General features: G+C 44.7%; 2 protein-coding genes across 2 annotated transcripts; both read right to left on the bottom strand.

Annotated features, from left to right (window-relative positions):
* Window positions 1–10,724: 10,724 nt before the first annotated feature.
* On the bottom strand, window positions 10,725–11,015 carry LOC143360843 (uncharacterized). Its single transcript, XM_076799995.1, has one exon. It carries the CDS (start codon window positions 11,013–11,015, stop codon window positions 10,725–10,727), a length of 291 nt encoding a protein of 96 aa, XP_076656110.1.
* A 78-nt stretch (window positions 11,016–11,093) lies between these two features.
* Window positions 11,094–12,740, bottom strand: LOC143360782 (silk gland factor 1). Its single transcript, XM_076799910.1, has one exon. It carries the CDS (start codon window positions 12,603–12,605, stop codon window positions 11,094–11,096), a length of 1,512 nt encoding a protein of 503 aa, XP_076656025.1. The 5' UTR covers window positions 12,606–12,740.
* Window positions 12,741–13,244: the final 504 nt, after the last annotated feature.

Below are 13,244 nucleotides of genomic sequence, written 5' to 3'. Positions count from 1 at the left end.
TCCCTCCCGCGCATTTTTTTTTTTCTTTTTTCTTTTTTTGGTTTTCCGTCGACCAAGATGACGGACAAAAGCGCGGAGAAGAAACTCGCGGATTCATGCCGCGCTATCTTATTGTCAGGTTAGATTCGGCCACTTGTGCGTGTCGTACACGCGTGTCTCGAACTTTATCGTACACGAAATCGTCTGATTAGGCTCGCCGTGTGGCTCGAAATGGATTTTACATTGTATCGCATACCGCCGATACGAGATTAAGGGAATTAGGCCAAATAGTGGAAACACGATTCCAAGAAAGACTACAGCAGAACCTCCATTATACAATCCTATTGTGAAAAAGAGTTTCCACATGAGAGAATTTTTATGCAAGCTTTGAGAGTATTTTATGAATTTTTATTTAATTATTTGGGGCATCTTTGTATAACTGGACCGTGGATCTGTGTTTGAAATAAAAATTGTTCCTTCTTGTCTCAATCATTTTAATAAATTGATGATGATGTATTCATATTACAAAATTGATTTTAATGAATTCATGATGATCTATTGATGTTTCAATAATCAATTGAATATGGTATATTGGTATTTGAAAATTAATTTTCATAAATTGAAAATGATGTATTGATATTTTTAAATTGAAAATGATATATTAATATTTCAAAATTGATCTTAACAAATTGATAATAATGTATTGATAATGTAAAATTGATTGTAATGAATTGATAATAATGTATTGATAATGTAAAATTGATTGTAATGAATTGATAATAATGTATTGATAATGTAAAATTGATTGTAATGAATTGAAAATGATATATCGATATTTTAAAATTAATTTTCATAAATTGAAAATGATATATTGATTTTAATGAATTGATATTTCAAAATTGATTGTAACGAATTGAAAATGGTATATTGGTATTTAAAAATTAATTTTCATAAATTGAAAATGATGTATTGATATGTTAAACTTGGAAGTGATATATTAATATTTCAAAATTGATTTTAACGAATTGATCATGTAAAATTGATTGTAATGAATTGGAAACAATATACAGATATTTTAAAATTGACTTCCATAAATTATTTAAACTTTCAAAATGACGGGCAGCCTGAATAAATTGAGTGTCGCCATTTTCTCAAGGCAATATTGCTTTGAATGCAGGTTAGTTTTAGAAATGCTTACAGAGAAATCGCTGGAGGGGAGGGGGAACGGGCCTCAATGTGCAGGTAAAAACATGGACGCAGTTTGTTCGTAGAAATACGTGGATTTATTGAAACATTTACATCCTCGTCAGCTCGCGTCGTTTTCACCGGTCTCCGTCGCTCGGGGACGGGAGATCCGCCGCATTCGCACACAAACGGCGTGTCCTTGCCTAAGTTACGTGTATGTATGTACAATCAGCCATGATCGAACGACCGATCGCTTCGAGAACGGGCATGATTCGAGAACACTGGCCGCCGATCCCGCGTCTCCCCGCGAGAAACGACGAGCGAACAAAAAATCGGCGCGCGTCTTCGCGATTTCGAACAGGTGAGGAACGCGAAGAAGAAGAAGAAGAAGAAGAAGAAGAAGAAATGGAGGAAGAGGAAGAGGAAGAAAAAGGTAGGGAAAAAGGAAGGGAGGAGGTTGCTTCGCTAAATTTGTTCAAATTTCGCGCGCCTTCGACCGTTCGCCACCGATTTCCTCTCCTTTGTTTCCCGATCGGAACGAAGCGCGGTCGGCGAGGAGGAACAAAAGAAGAAACGCAAAATCGAGCGGAACGAACGCGGTGAACGAAAACCGAGAGGGTGGTCCGACGCATAGTCGCCAGGCGAGGGGAGGGGGCACGAATCGAGGGGAAATGGTTACCCCCTCTCTGGGTCAGTCACGTGACATTGCGACGCTGACGCGACAGAGACGCGTCGCGCGTGGAAGGGGAAATTAGGGTGGGGGAACAAGTCTTGATCTGGCGACTATGACTCCGACGAGCTTCACAATGATCGGTGATCTTCGGCGATGTGCTCTCACTCTCTCTCTCTCTCTCTCTCTCTCTCTCACACTTTCTTTCTCCCTCGCGCGCGCACACATGCATTCTCTATTTACAGGGCTCACTTTCCACAGTAGCATGTTTCAAAAGCGATCCTCGAATGATCGAGCATGACTTTCGGACTCAGCTGCCAGTAAAACGATTTTGAAACATGCGGTTATAATGTTGTCTGTCTCTCAGTCATACTTGTTTCCGCTCTCTCTCTCTCTCTCTCTCTCTCTCTCTCTCTCTCTCTCTCTCTCTCTCTCTCTCTCTCTCTCTCACACTATATATATATATAATATATATAATATATGTGTATATATATTATATATACCTAACATAATGTATCGTTAAAGACTCCATTTATTTATATATTTATATTTATATTTATATCTTGTATTTATATTCATATTTATAATCATATTTATATTTATATATATATATATATATACTCTCTGTAACATATATAATATTGTACAATCATACGCGTTTACGTTGTGCGGCTATCTACACGTATCATACAAAAACACTGGACGTGTCCTGCGCGACGCTTTCAACAAAATTTTCATTTATGATTCATAGATGTGTTCGTGTATGTGTCGAGATTGTGTGTGCTCATGTGTGTGTGTGCGTGTGTGTGTGGTCGAGTACAACGTACGAATGCGCACCTCTACACGGGATATACAGGCGTCCTTGCAAGCCTACGTTCATTAATTTAGACTTATTCTCACGGGTTATCACATTTTACGCTCTCCGCCGACGCTTTCGCGATCCCGAGACGGCCGGCGAACGAGCCTCTTCCTCGATCGAGATCCATCGACGGATTTACGACCGCGAACCGCCATCTTGAGTCCTCCTCTTGTCCCACGCATGACCGCGAACACCTCTTTCAATGATTCCATCTGGGTCGGAACGATCGCGGGGAAAATCATTCGAATCGAGACACGTGCCAAGCTGGTCGGTTTTCGAAAATATTTAAACACCGAGGAATGGAAATTGAACAGAACTTGCATAGAACTCGAGATACTAATTGTTTTATTGGTCCCCCACCATAGAGCCCCTCCAGTAAGCGCCGTTTCCATGGAAATGGGACGCGTTTCGCTTGAGATGTATTGCTACGGCGCGCGCTGCATGAAAGAGAGGTTGGTGGGGGAAGCGAGCGTTCGAGGGGCCCCTACCGGGCCCTTTGTCAGCTGATTTTTGAATTTATGAAGATCGCAACACCAAAGAATAGAATTTTCGAACGAACGGAGATTGTAACTGTGGAGACGCCATGGATCCAAGACCCTAACACCATGATTTTACAGAAAGAGTGAAAATAACACCACGAATATTAACAACTGTGAGACTTGATGCAAAATAAAAATTTCCCCAGTCGATTGTAAGGAACAGAAGCGAAATAAAAATGTAAGTCCCCTTTCAATTATTATAATAAATCGAAAGTAACAATATTCTGAAATACTACTGTCCGTTACTGTTTTGTGTTTCGTCCATCTACATTTGTTATCGAGTCTTCATGTAAAATAAAAATTTCCCCAGTCGATTGTAAGGAACAGAAGCTGAATAAAAATGTAAGTCCCCTTTCAATTATTATAATAAATCGCCATCTATATTTGTTATCGAGTCTTTATGCAAAATAAAAATTTCTCCAGTCCCCTTCGAATTATTGCAACAAATCGAAACAATATTCTGAAATCCTACTGTCCCTACTGTTCTGTATGTCATCTATCTATATTTGTTATAAATATATAAAATCCGCAGTCATCTGATAACCTATCTTGAACACAACATAAATGTCGACACGGTAAATCTTGTTATTTGTTGACAGAAGATCGTAAAGTTTAACGATGCATCGAGTGGGAAAAACTATGTTTGTGCACCTAGCGCCTACACGAAAAACTGTGATTGTATCTTTTAGTGACTAGAAACGAGTAGGTGAAATTTAAGTACTATTGTCGATATGAAAATGAGCTCAAATGAGCTAGAAATGAGCTTGTACCGAGCCTCTTTTTTCTCGTGATAATTGTTCACTGAGCATCTAATATTGTTACAACTTTCAGTATCGAATGTGACGTCATAATTGTTTATAAGACGTTCGGTGGGAACTCATTCTCCAAGCCAATAATTTTAATACAAGCACAAGCTTGTGCTTAATTAATATTAGAATAGTGGAATTCGAACTGTCGGACTCCTGCGAGTATAGGCCTACGCCGGGGTCACTTCTGACCCACGCCGATATTTCGATATAGCGATTTTCTTATTTCGAAATGAAAATCGTCCAATAACAATTGTCTGCGAAATAAAAACTGCTTTCTCCTCTAATTATTTTAACAATGTGATATTAAACTCGTGTGATGTTTTTTCTATTTCGTGTTTCACCTACTCATTTTTCGCCATAATGCACAGAAACTTGTACACAACAATCGTCAAATAACAATTGTCTGCGAAATAAAAACTGATTTCTCCTCTAATTATTTTAACAATGTGATATTAAACTCGTGTGATGTTTTTTCTATTTCGTGTTACACCTACTCATTTTTCGCCATAATGCACAGAAACTTGTACACAACAATCGTCAAATAACAATTGTCTGCGAAATAAAAATTAATTTCTCCTCTAATTATTTTAACAATGTAATATTAAACTCATCTGGTGTTTCACCTACTCATTTTTCGCCACAATGCACAGAAACCGAAGTCTGGTAAAAAAAGTTAAGAGTAAAAAATTCTAGATTTCGGTACAATTTCCGAGAAGTCAAAGTTGAAATTCGGGGACTTTCAGAAATTCGAAAAAGTTCGAAAAATCTACGAAAAATCGGAAATTCGTGGAACCTCGATTATCCGAAGTGAATGATCGATTAGAGTGGTCGATCCGAAGTTGCATCCCCGAGAGGAGGTGGACGATCGAGCCTCGATTTCGGCTTATCGAGGAGATCGCGATCGAGATAAAGCCTAATTGTAGCACCGACAAAATACCGTTCGGTGTAAACCGCGCGAACAATTGCACCGCTCGACGATAACGAGCCGGGGAGAGAGGAGACACATACCGATCGAGATCAACGACCGGTGAAAGAGGCATGTGTCAGGAACAGATAATCCTAAAAAGACCTATGCTATCGGCTTCTAGTATCAATCTAACGCGTCGATAAACATACTTGCTAGACGATTGTGGACGCTTTTTCTTTCCCCGGGACAACAATCGTGAGTCAGAGAGCGACAATCGCTCGGGGTGGATGAATCAAACGATCGACGCTCTAGATCGGCACCGCCGATCGCTGTTACGCTAGCTTGCCCCTCGATCTATCTTCGATGTACCAATTAGTCGTGACCAGACCGCGGACTTTTATGCAGAATAAAAATTGCATCGATTGTGAAAAATTTAAGCCAAATGAAAAGTTATTTCTCTTTTTAATAATTTTGATAAGCTGCAGTGAATTCTCGTATTGCTTTCCTTGTTTCTCGTAATGCTTTTCTCTCCGAGAAATGTTCTGTATTAAATAATTAAATAATTTTAATGAGTCGAAATTGGCGCGATAATATTTTTAAATTTTGCGAATATCTTTACAGTTAACTACGAGACGAAAACGAATTTGGAATCTCTGACAGATGGCAAATATTCTGTACATTTGTATTTTTGTAATATCGTAATTTTGTAATATTGTAATTTCGTGATATTGTAATTTTGTAATATTATATTTTTGTAATATTGTAATTTTGTAATATTATATTTTTGTAATATTGTAATTTTGTAATATTATATTTTTGTAATATTGTAATTTCGTAATATTGTAATTTTGAAATATTGTAATTTCGTAATATTGTAATTTTGTAATTTCCCAAAAAAATCCGGGTCCAGGTCTAGCGTGATTGTTAAACTGTTAATTTGTCTATTAAGCTCAGCGTACGTATCTAACATAAGTAGCACCATTGATTCTTTCTACATGTTACTAGATTATAATCGTTAATTTAAAAAATTAATTTTCTCGTACATATACAACGCAAGTCAATCTTAGGCAGATTAATTATCAAAATTGATATTTTTGTACATACACTACAGTAAAAGTTAATTTAAATCTCAGCGGATACGCTTTTGAAACATCTATAAAAAGGTACAAATTATTTCTTGAAACGAGAATTATCAAAATTGATATTTTTGTGCATACACTACAGTAAAAGTTACAATTTAAAAAAGGTACAAATTATATTCCGGAACTGTAAAAACTATTTTTTTTGGACAGCACTCTCAAATGATCGTCAAAGACAGTCTTCATTGACTAGAGACCGATCGATATAAATCTTTCCCTAAGACCAAATATTTCTCACATCCAAAACTCATTTTCTAGATTCCACCTAAAAATCCTCCTTGCGACACATAAACTATCAAATCTCCATCTACCCTAACTCCATCGGTAGACTGCGGGGTCTTTTATGCGATTTTTCAGAAAATTTTCAAAAATTGCTAAAACCTAACAGAATATAATTTCTATTTATTTCAGACCTGCAAGGACAACTGAAAACAAAATTCACTCGATTCCGGTTTACAAAAATCCGTCTACAAAAATTGCATAAACATCCGCAGTCTATCAGGATACCGAATTACTATCATCCCCGCGGAACCGATTAAACACAGAAGAACCTCCACTCAATCCCGATAATTACCCCGATCTAGGATCTACTCGAGCGTACACACAGCTTCCTTTTTCCAGGACGAAGACGTCCGAAATCCTGGCCGACTCTGACTTAGCTCCGGTCGTTAACGATCCTCGGCAACGAATGAAAAACGAAAAAAGAAAAAAAAAGAGAAAAAAGATCTCAGCTAAAAAGGAATCGACGCTCTCGATCCAGGTCAATCCTATTCAAACTCCATCAGCGGCTGAAATATCCAACTTCCGACACAATTCTCCCCTAATGAACCCGCCCTCGCGTCCCCGGGGCTGAAAGAAAGAGGATCCTCGGTCTCGGGGACTCAGAAAAAGAGGATCAGAGAGGATGTTCGCGTCTCGAAGCTGTGAGAAGCTTTCCGCCCTAGATCCGCTGGCTTCGGAGATCTATCAGAACCCGAAAATGTCTCCGAAGGACCTGGAGATGGCGCGGACGGGTCCACGAGAATTTCCGGGCCGGGCCGGGTCGGGTCGGGCCGGGCTAACAATTTTTCTCGGTGCACGGGTTCTCGAAAATGATCGCAAATCTCGAATAATCCTGAATTGTCGCGAACAGTTCTCGGGAGTTTTGATGTATCTGTGAGTCTTGAAATTTGCGAGAGCCCGAGAGAGATTCCCCCGGCCCGGGCCGGGTCGGGTCGGGTCGAGAATTTTTCTCGCAGCACGGGTTTTCGAAAATGATCGCAGATGTCGAATAATCCTGAATTGTCGCGAACAGTTCTCGGGAGTTTTGATGTATCTGAGAGTCTTGGAATTTGCGAGAGCCCGAGAGAGATTCCCCCGGGCCGGGTCGGGTCGGGCCGAGAATTTTTCTCGGCGCACGGGTTCTCGAAAATGATCGCAAATGTCGAATATTCTAGTCGGGAACAATCCTGAATTGTCGCGAAACGTTCTCGGGAGTTTTGATATATATTAGAATATTGAAATTTGCGGGGGTCCGAGAGAAATTCTCCCGGCCCGGCCCGGCCCGAAAATTCTCGTTTCTCCTGGTGAATTCGAGAGTGCTGGAAATTTTTGGAGGGCCCGTCTCGATCCCGAGAAAAATTCCTGACCCTTCCGAGAGGAGTTCCCATCCAGGCCCGACCCGGCCCGGCCCGGAAATTCGGGCCGCTGGGAAGTTTGCTGGTGTATTTGAGAATCTTAAAATTCGCGAGAGCCCGTCCGAGGGAAATTCTCGCCGAGGCCCGGCCCGGCCCGACCCGGCCCGACATTTTCGTGTTGCTGCCGCGGCTCCGTCGGATTTCCATCCCCGTCGGATGGGATCGGGTTCGCGTCGGAACGAAACGGAACGGAAACGGAAACGGACTCCGCAGTCCGCAGGCTACTCAGAATCGCCTCGTGCATCGTTGTCGCGTATCACAGAAAACCGACGCGCGTCGGGGAAACCGTCGCGACGAAAGGAGTCCGAGAAAACCTGGAGAACGTCGTCGTCGTCGTCGTCGACATTCCATAATCTCTGCCTACACATAGATTCCCGCTGGTATCGCGACCGTGAGTCAGACACTTCAAACCGATTCTTTTCTTTTTTCTTTTTTACTGTGTTTCTCTATAGAACCGCGCCTTTTCGCGCGGCGATCGAGAAATCGACGAGCCTCCTCGAACCGGCGGAAGATCGATCCTTGCGTCACAGCCTCCGATCTTCCGAGGAGCCTTGCGAGAAGCGAGAAATTATTTTTTCGACCGCCGGAGAACACGAAGCGACTCGCTTCCTGGCAAAATTCCGGCGAGAAGTCTCCGTTTTAATAAAGTTGCTTTTACCAAAAAATGTGAGAGCAATTTTCATAACTGCATGCAAAATAAAAATTTTCTACGTTGGTGAGAAACGCGTTTCTTTTTTGAATTTCAATTTTCCCCTCCGATTTTAATTAGTCGGGGATATAACCGTCCTCGCTTGCAGCCATTTTCGTCAGTAATGCGTAAAGATCCGCGGACTATTTGCGCGACCTTGGAAACGAGTCGACTGTCGAGCACCTCCGGAGTTGACAAATATCTAACTTCGTTTGTCGATGTTCGAGATTAAAGTTCCCAGAAGGTTAACACTTTGAGCGCCTCCTGAACTCCCCAAAAATGGTGAAGAAATTCGGATTCGAAAATGTTCAGGATAATCTGTTCACCCTTCATCTTTCATGCGGAATGAAAATTGTTTGCATTCTGAGCATACTGCGGATCTTTATCGAACTGGAATAAAATAGAAATTGGTTTTCCTTCCTATTTGACGTCATTAGATATTTTTAGATTCCTCGATAAATGCTGTCTACACTCTAATCGTCACATACAGAAACGAAATAGTAAAATGACGGGTTCTAATATTTTTAATTTACAATTATGGAGATTCTAACGACACATCCACAAGGAATTCTTCAACAAATATATTTCTTTTTGTAAATATTATTAAAAAAAGATGGCTAAAAATTTGGGCAGCAGATTCTCGTTATTTTCATAAAACAATGTAAAATAGTCACTGTAAAATAGTTAGCGCCCGGTAAACCTAGTGTTAATTTATTAAATTGCAAACAATATATGTTATTCCCTTATATTATTTCTCACTAAAACAAATTCGCAGTCTACTTATTGAATAAATTGCTTTCCCATTTTTTTTTTTATTTTTGAGATCGATCGCACTCAAAGTGTTAAAGCTTCGACACTTTCAACATGTGGGGAGCTGGTTTTTGATCTTTTCGAAAGGACAGCAAGCGAAATAATACGGGCCATGGCCACGGATACTCGAGATTCAGACCACTCGAAATTTCAAGAACGAAAAGATAAAAAAAAAAAAAAGAAGAAGACGACTCTTCCGAGCATTGTGCAAGAGGTATAATCGAAAACGTATTGCCGACTCACGGCTGCGTCTCTCGGACGATGTTAGATCGCCGCGAGTACTCCGAACTGATGCTCACGCGTTCGCATAAACGAGGTGAACAGTATATCTCGAGCCTGATCGTGTTCGACAGATTCGTTTTTAAAAATTAGGCGCTACGAGAATCCGAAATTCATGCTCGCTTCACTGTGCGACGGATCGGGTCGAGACCTCGAAAGTATCTGGCGATATAACCTCGAAACAACACTATGAAAAAACCTGAATCACGTTTCGGGACTGAATTATTATTAACAATTAAAATTAAGATGTTCGCTTTGCACGTTCACTGCCATTTTGCTCGTGCCGATTCCATTGTTAACTCTTTGCAGAGACTTTGCTTACATCAGCTATCGTCAACACACATTTATTATTTATGCAAATACTATATTTTATTGACACAGATTTTACGGAACAAAAATTTTACTTCCTCTCAAAAGGGACATTCTGTTTTCTGATTAAATTTACAACGTTCCCTTGGAACAGTGCAAAGGGTCAAAAATGGATTTCCCAAAAATTTTTTAAACCTAAAAGAATGCAAAAATTAATACCAAAAACTACAACTCTACGCTTTTAGTTCTACGGTACTGTGGTATTGCGGCAGTGAACGTGTAGATAAGTTTTCAAAATTCGACCAAAGAACTTTCAAAATTGGTAAATACAGTCTTCACTCGATACAAGTCCCACACATCTATCCGATAAAAGTCCCACTGCCGTGTACCCTGCGAGGGGTCCGAAAGCTCGAGCGTAGCTTTGTTTGCAATGTTTACACTCCTCGGCGACCGAGGTCACCGGTGTTGTGGACATATATCGAGAGAACACTGTCATACATAAAATTCAACGACAATTCGGCAGCTTCTTTACAAAAACGTCCGTGTACCAAAAATGTGACTGAATCAGGATACCGCGCCGACACCTCCGAGACTCTGAGACCCTGCTGAACCCCGCGGATCCGTCGCGCGTTAACCTAAACCGCGTCCTCGTGAAATGACGCGGCTTCCCCCCCTCCCGTAAGTTCGTCGCGAACTCGCGCGAAGATGACACCCCTACTATCGTAACCGTAAATACCTCCGCGTACGCCGGCCGAGCGTCGCGACGCCCCGAGGTCATCCGAGCTCGCCGCGGCTTGGCCAAGAAGAAACTCGACACTCGCGAGACTGTTGTCCTCACCCTGGAACGGAGTCCGTTGTCCGACGAGGATGCAGCTTCAGACGATATCCTCCTCGTCCTCCTCCTCCTCTTCGTCGTCGTAGTCGTCCTCTTGAACGACATGAGGAGCGCAAGACTCCGGGTGGTTCTCGTCGCAGCGACGCCGCCGTCGTTGACTGGCGACGTTGGCGGTCGCGTCGGTGGTGTCGGCGTCGTGCGCGACGGACGGCTGCGAGTTCGGCTGGCAGGAGATCGAGGAGGACGACGGCGAGGAGGAGGACGACGACGAAGAGGACGACGGCTGCTGTTGGTGATGGTGTCGATGATGCTGGTAAGCGAGGTCGGCCATGGTGGAGGGCCCGTTGTTGGCGGCGTACGCCGCAGCAGCAGCGGCTCAGGCCAAGGCGTAGGGGTGTGTAGCGTGGTGTCACAATCCTGGCGCGGCGCTGACAACTGTGGGCGGCGGTGGAGCACTACTGCTGGCCACGCTGGTCGCGTGATGGTAGAGCGGGCTCTGATAGTACTCCTGATGATGGTGGTTGGTCATGTTGTGCATGGGCCCGGCGGTGTTCGGGCTCGTGTGCATCCCGTTGTGATGATGATGGCTGGGCGGCGCGGAATGGGCGTGAGGATGATGCGACGAGCCGAAGTTCGCGTAACTCTGATGCAGCTGCTCGTACATCTTCATCTCCGGCGGTTTGGTGTCCTGGGCGCCGGGCGACGTGCCCGCCGTGGCTCCCGGAAGTAGCCTGGTGATGCTGAACGGATGACTGGCGGCGGTGTACGGCGGTTCCTGTTTCAGGCTACCCGCCATGCCGTGGTGCAACGCGGACGAGTCCGGTATCAGATGCGGATGAAGGCTTCGGCTGACCATGGCGGTCAGCTCGTCGTGCGCCGCGCCCAAGTCGGGCCCGAGGAGCCCGCCAATGTCCGTCGCGTCGCTTTTCAGGCCGGCGTGATGCTGATGCAGACTGGCGGCGTGGTGATGATGATGCGAGGACACCAACGAGTGCTGGTCCTTGTCCTCTTGTTGCTGGGTGCCGTGGTGCAGGGACGACGTGTTCCTGCCGGCGGCCGGCGCTATGCGATGCGTCGGGCTACTGTGCTCCACCGTTGTACCCGTGCCGGTGATGCTGGTGTGATGTTGCTGGTGTTGCTGGTGCTTGTTCGACTGCCTGGTCAGCTCCTTCTTCTCGTCCTTGAACCTCTTCTGCCGGCGCAGGTAGCAACCGTTCTCGAACATGTTCCCGCTCTCCGGGTGCAACGTCCAGAACGAACCTTTGCCGGGCTTGTCGGGCGTGCGCGGCACCTTGACGAAACAGTCGTTGAAGCTGAGCGAGTGCCTGATGGAGTTCTGCCAGCGTTGCTGGTTCTGTCTGTAGTAGGGGAACAGGTCCATGATGAACTGATAGATCTCGGACAACGTGAGCATCTTGGACGGCGCGTTCTGGATCGCCATCGTGATCAGGCTGATGTACGAGTACGGCGGTTTCGAGGCGGTATAGCTGCGCCGATAGGACTTGTCCGCGCGGACACGTTGCAGCGCGGAGTTCGGCGAGTCCGGCTCGGTCAACGACAAAGGGTCTCTGGAGACCCCTGTGCCGCCGGCTGGCGTCAACGGGCCGTAACCGACGGCGCCCATGCACGCGCTCCCGTTCGCCATCGACGTGCCACCGTAGCTGCCCATGCCACCGCCGCCCATCGTCGCCATCCCCATAGCGGAGCTGACCGAGCTCATGTTGAATCCGCCGGCGCCCTGCGGGCTGCAGCTCGGCCCGACACCGACGCCCATCGACATCCCCATCGACACGCAGCCCATCGAGTTGATCGAGGTGTACGACGGCGGAATGCTGCCCATATGGGACATCGCGGCGCTGGTCATCGCGCCGCCGAGGCTACCAGCGTCGCCGTACAGCTTCTGCGACTGGAGCATGGTCATAGAGCTCACCGGCGCCGGGATGGCAGACTGTTGTCTGCTCGTCAAACGGGAATCATGAAAGCCTCGGTACCACGACTGCTGATAATGCGACGCTCCCTTAATCTTCCCCACCGACGGCGCAATCCTATCACCTGGACCCGGCGCTGATTCCTCGAATATGTCTTTTTCTCTCTCTCTCACGCTCCTCGTCTCTTATTTCTTGGGATCACTGCTCGATCTCACTTCTACGTCCGGAGAAAACAACGGTAGTCTTATATCACCAAAAGAAAAAACTTCACAGTCCTCGAATAACACAGATCCGACTTTTTCGTTTTTTGTTTTTTTTTTTTTCGTTTCTCTGTCAGCGGACGCGCGATCACAAAATATACACTGGATTATCCGTTCGAGCACTTTTGGATTCCTCCCTCGCGGTCACCTTCTCGGACCGGAGAAACGTTTCACTGTGTATACCGACGGCGGTCCAACGGAAAAGGCGAGAACTCACCCACTCGATCGACTCGGATCAACGGATCTTGATCTCTCCTCCGTTGGTAGGAAGAACGCGGCGCGGCTAGACTACGAGAGAAGGCAGTGGTGTACGCGGGTAGCGCTGATCGTCGCGCGGGTCTCTCGCTGAACACACAAGAGCAGTTGTTTGAG

The sequence above is a fragment of the Halictus rubicundus genome, chromosome 14, assembly GCF_050948215.1.
Source record: "Halictus rubicundus isolate RS-2024b chromosome 14, iyHalRubi1_principal, whole genome shotgun sequence".
NCBI lineage: Eukaryota > Metazoa > Arthropoda > Insecta > Hymenoptera > Halictidae > Halictus > Halictus rubicundus.
The sequence above is the reverse complement of the archived record's forward strand: the minus strand, read 5'-3'. Positions and strand labels throughout refer to the sequence as shown.